At 34.4% G+C, this 5302-nt stretch overlaps 1 protein-coding gene across 4 annotated transcripts in view; it reads right to left on the bottom strand.

Annotated features, from left to right (window-relative positions):
• Positions 1-256: 256 nt before the first annotated feature.
• LOC109539381 (girdin) overlaps positions 257-5302 on the bottom strand; it is a 17068-nt gene continuing 12022 nt past the window's right edge. For all 4 annotated transcript variants that reach the window (XM_048669693.1, XM_048669694.1, XM_048669690.1 and 1 more), the window contains 9 exons: positions 4791-4990; positions 3672-4134; positions 2926-3158; positions 2275-2488; positions 1835-1989; positions 1366-1609; positions 1069-1243; positions 760-926; positions 257-619 (listed from right to left, as the gene is read on the bottom strand). In XM_048669693.1, coding sequence (XP_048525650.1) covers positions 320-619; positions 760-926; positions 1069-1243; positions 1366-1609; positions 1835-1989; positions 2275-2488; positions 2926-3158; positions 3672-4134; positions 4791-4990 — 2151 coding nt within the window. In that variant the 3' untranslated portion in view covers positions 257-319. The remainder of the gene's footprint in view (positions 620-759; positions 927-1068; positions 1244-1365; positions 1610-1834; positions 1990-2274; positions 2489-2925; positions 3159-3671; positions 4135-4790; positions 4991-5302) is intronic.

Here is a 5302-nt window from a genome sequence, read left to right as displayed (position 1 = left end):
TATGGAATGTCGGATTCGTGAAAAAACAGCGCAATTTCAACATACATCACCGACGCAAGGAATGCATCGAACTCATTGAAAAACATGCTAGAAACAAAATAACTCAAAAAAAGAGGAATGTCTAAAACTTCTTGAAACCAATACTTTTTTGAGAAAACTGCCCGGATTTATTTCTCTATTGAGTAATGTAAAAATGCTCATCTTGCTTCCGATAAATGAGCAAAAAAGGGACGAAAAACATGAAAATATGCCCATATCTAGGTACAGAGCAAGCAAAAAAACTTTTATTGAAAACACTTTGGAAGTCAAGGAACAATTTCTACGAAATATCTCGACTTCCCTCTTCCTTAATACCCCCCAAATTACTACTTAACGCACTGAGTGTGTTTCGAGTTTTAGGACAAATGCTTACACCTAGGACAGGACATAATTTAGGACAAACTGTTGAAAATTCTGTCGTTTTACTGCCGCTCGAACACGATGAGTACCGGGAAGTGTTGGTGTTAACATCGGAGGCACTGGCTGCTATTAGTGAATTGTGAAAAAACAATTCTTTCATAGTTAGTTCGCTGCTTTCCAGGTTGGGTACTTGCTTGGTTATGCTGTTTATACTTGAAATCTGAAAAATGTTTTTGATTCCTTTAATATTAAAAAGAACTCAAACTAAATGGAAATTGATATTCTCTTGCAAAAGAACGTTCTCTGATTTTCTACAGGCTTTCACTAGAAAAATATCTAATTGGGCTCTTTGAATCTCACCTTAGAAGTGACTAAGCATAGTTGTTCGTCTTTTTCGTGCAGCATTCTGGTTAGAAGATGTTGCACTTTCTTTTGGGCACCCACTTGTCTCTGGAAATCTTCAACAGTATCCAACAGCTTTTGGGTTGCAAATTTTGCAACGCAAACAGCTTTTCGCTTCTCTTTTCCTGCAAATTAAAAAGCCGTTTAATAACATATTTTGATGAAGATTTTCGATTGGATCATCGATAACGTTCTGTTTTAGTAATAACGTTATTTACTAGAAGACTAATATATGGAAAACTATGAATGTCTGGAAGCAACTTTTACCTAACGTCATTTTTTGGATGTCCCATTGCTTTTTCTGATTACTGATTTCCTCTTCCAGACTTCTTAAAATTTTCCTCTGCTCTTCTTTATCGCCACAGTTTTCTTTGAATGTACGTAGCATACCTTCAAAATCTTCGATTTCTTCGGAAAGTTGATTTCTTTGACATTCCAATTCCTGTTAATCGCCAAAAAAATTTTAATCAACTGCACTGTCGAGCGAAATTTTGTAAAAGCGAAAAAATGACCCCAGAGATTTGAGTTAGATCCTCTAACTAAACTTTTAGCTACTCTGTTTACCCTTAATCGTTCCATTAAATTTTCCTTTTGGTCAATTTCAATGTCAAGTTCTTCATGTTTTTTTAATAGTTTGTCGTTGATCGTGTTGATCTCGATTTCCAGATTTTTCGTTTCACTTTGTGCTTTATTTAATTCGAACATTTTCTCATTCACTTGCGTTTGCAGGTTGATAATTGTTTGCGATTGATCTTCGATTATTTTTTCCTTCAATAACTGTGTGTCCTTTTCTACATTCAAGGCATTTCTGCAAAAAAAAACGTAGAACTAAAGAGTTAAATGAGCTGCTGGCTCAAAGCGGTTGATATACAATGGAGGGTCTGAAAACGTATTAAAAGTACGACTTTTAATACCCTGTATGTCCGAAAATATCAAGTTTCGGACAAGCTTTTCCTGCGCCCATTGCCATTTATGAGAAATGTATGTATATAGGAAATAATCTCATGCTTACTTAATGCTTACTAATGCTTACTTAATTTCCTCTAGTTCCTTGGAAATGCACAAACACGCTTCTTTACTACATGGTTCCGAATAATTTTTCTTCAGTTCCAGTACTTCATGCTCCATTTGTTGGCTCTTCATTTTAAAAGATTCGGATTGTTTCTCGATTAGTTTTATCTGTTCTTCCTGTGTGCAAAATAATATTTACTAAACAGGACTGATTTATGCACAACATGCACCAAGGAAAAAGTGGATTTGTATTAATTAATTAAAGTAATCTTCGTTTTTGAATAATTATTTCCTATTGGACTTTTAGCCTATGTTTGCCAAACGGCTGTGGATATTTAAAGGAATTTTTGCAAGCGATTACTGCCAATGAGGGAGCACATGCTGATGTAAAAACGGTTTTTTTATTCTGTCAGTGGCTTCCGGACGTTTTTTCTCTGATTATACGATATTTTCCCTTCTTACCTGAGATATAAGGGCTACATTTTGTTCTTTGATAATTATTTTCTGTTGCACATTAATATCAGACATCTGCGACAGGGTCACTTTATTCTCCTTTACAATTTCCATTAATTCTTCTATCAATTTTTCCATATCCATCTTTTCTTTTTGGAACTCCTGTTCGGAAATGAGCAAATTTTTGTACGCTGATTTGCACTTTTCTTCCAACACTTTACATCTGAAAAGCAATCGAATAGCGCAAAATGGAACATGCGTTTTCAGTAATTGATACGACAATGCAAACTTTAACATTTGAAAATATYAAATTGCCTGTCGTGAAAAAGCTGAAAAAATGCAAAKCTTTCTAAATAAGAAWATTTAGAAAGCAGCACTAAATTAAAAATAAATATCTTACGACAAGAATAGGCGGCAGTGCAAAATACGTGGAAATAGTTATTAAAAAATACATTGAAAACTGTCGCTTCAAAAAAATTGAAGAAACAAATTAAAAGCCGAGAGGCAGCGATGTTTTTCCAAATATTTTGCAGATCAAAACAACCATTTCAGATCATGTTTATATGAATTTTTATATCGAATTGGTCTCAGGATTCACGCATTTTATTGTTTCGAGAATTTGTCGGTCAAACCAAAAAAGYAAACTTCAAAAGCTCTTACTTTTCCGGATATTCCTTGAAATGCGATAGTTTTTCTTGCAGCTCCTGACATTTGCATTCAAGGTTCCCAAAGCAGGTCTGCTGATTTTTCAACTGCATTGATAAATCGCTTATTTGATTGGTCATCATCAACTGTTCAGCCTCTTTTTTCTCTATCGCAGTTTCATAAGCACCTTTCTGCTGACTGCTCTTGGCGGCCACTCTATTGCATATATCGCTTAAATCGTTTATTTTCTGTAATGAATAAAAATACCAAAATACAAACGAAACCAGATTTAAAAACGTCGGTTTTTAACCGTTTACGAAAATAGAAAATACGCTTGTAAAAAAATCGTTTTTATCACGTCGATGTGATTTCTTAAGGTTTTTCTGAGGCATAACTTTGTTTCTTCAACATTTATTTGGATGAAAAAACCAGATTTATTGCGATATTACTGAAATTTTTAAGACTTTCAGTTTACAAAGACACCTGTAGATGACGAAAATTTCAATTGAGAAGTTGTATGTATTTAGAAAAGTTGCTGAGATCTTTATAAAAGCTAACGGCAGCCGTTAGTTTGGGAGCACAGAATATCCTATTGGTTTGCTACGTTTATGTTAAATTTATACGTTTTATTTAAAAATAAAATCTGCCTTCTTAAACACCCCTTAAATGGCACATAATTTTCCAAATAGAAAATTGCCTTAAGTTTAGACAAACTTGGCTATTATTTAAATACAAAGTACAAAATATGCAGATTTACTTACTTCTTCCAAGGTCTGATTGAACTCCTTTGAGAGCCCGACTTCAGAAGTAATCGTCAGCAGGCTGCCTCGCAGTACATCGATCGATTGGCTGCAGCGCCGATTTTCACTCTCCAAAGCCGAACATTTCGAAGCGGTTTCATCAAAATCCTTTCTTAAGCTTTCCAAGCTGTTTCTCAAAATGCTGTTTTGCTGTTCTTTTTCAGACAAGAGCGAGGCTTTTTCCTTAACAGCCATCTCCAATAGACCATTTGAATCATTCAAAAAATTAATTTTCTCTTCTTGCTCCTTCAAGCAGGCATAAAAGTTCTCTTTACTTTTCTTCATCGCCTTATTGGACCTCACAGTTTGGACGTGAAGAAGGGATACTTTCTTCTCGTAGTCGCAAAGGATATCACGAGCTTTTGCAAGATCGTTTTTCAATTTTTCTATAATATTTCTTTTGGCGTCCAAGTCGCGCTTTAACCTGCAATTAAATCATTGGGTAGACTAATTTCTTTCAGGTTGGGATGCCAAATTGGTTACGGTCCCGACAAAATTTACTGTTTTTTTGGAAAAAGTTAGCAGGTTTTAAAATAGAAGTTCGTAGTTCTCAGCTTAATTCTTTGGCGATAATCTCAGAAGTAAAAATTCTGGATTATGACTTTTCAAGGCAACTAATGGCGAAACAGCGAGCTGAATTTTTTATCGTTTTTGCATTGTTTTGCACACCACAGTGGCTTGTGATCATTTGCTTTTCGTAATCCCTGTTTTATCTGATAAATTAACAAAGATGCCGCGTATTCCAGTACTAATTGTGTTATTAACAATTTGCTTTCTGCAAAACTAAAAACTGAAACTCGAAATGAACATCATTAATTTTTGTTCTGGTATTTTGGTTAATTTTTCTGATTCTGAGCGCAACAGAATTGCGTGTTCGTTTTAACAAGCATTGTATTTTGAAATAATAAATAAATCAACCTTAAAATGAGACGATATCAGTGAGAATGAGCTTGAACAACATTTAAAAAAAGACTCAACCAGCCTGTTTAATTTGAAGAAATCTAAAGTAAGTCCCGCCTATTTATCAAAACTTGAACCAACTCGTAGTTGAAAAAGGAATATTGAAAAAAAGACTCAAACTTTTTATTCTCGATTTTAAGCTTGCTTAGTAGAGAGTCCTCACGATCAACTGGCGTTGGAGGAGGCGCTTTTAACATTCTATCCTGTCCTTCCTGCGTTATTCTCTGCTGAGACATATGATGAAGTTGGTGCTTCACTCTTTGTATTTCACCTTTTAGCTCATTAACAACCAGATCTGTGTCTATCAGGGTTTGGGCAAACTGAAATAAGAAAATACCATTATAATCTATTCACGATTAGTCCAGAATTGGGAGCAAATGAAGAAAAAACACATTTTTAAGTTTTTCATTTCAATATTCTTATTATTATTTTATATATTTATTTGTAATACAACCTAAAATTGTAATCGCAAGTAGTGAGGAGATAGGCTTAGTCTCGGATACAATCGTAATCCACCTACAAACCAACATCGGAAAACTGAACGTACCTTTTTTCAGCTTGAGCTTCAAGCGATTTAAATATATTTTTCTAGTGTTCTAATGAATAAGTGTTAGAAATATGAGAATTAATGT

The sequence above is a fragment of the Dendroctonus ponderosae genome, unplaced genomic scaffold (assembly GCF_020466585.1).
Source record: "Dendroctonus ponderosae isolate FM_Combo_2020 unplaced genomic scaffold, Dpon_F_20191213v2 Dpon_F_20191213_9, whole genome shotgun sequence".
Lineage (NCBI taxonomy): Eukaryota > Metazoa > Arthropoda > Insecta > Coleoptera > Curculionidae > Dendroctonus > Dendroctonus ponderosae.
This window is presented reverse-complemented; position numbering and strand designations above follow the sequence as displayed.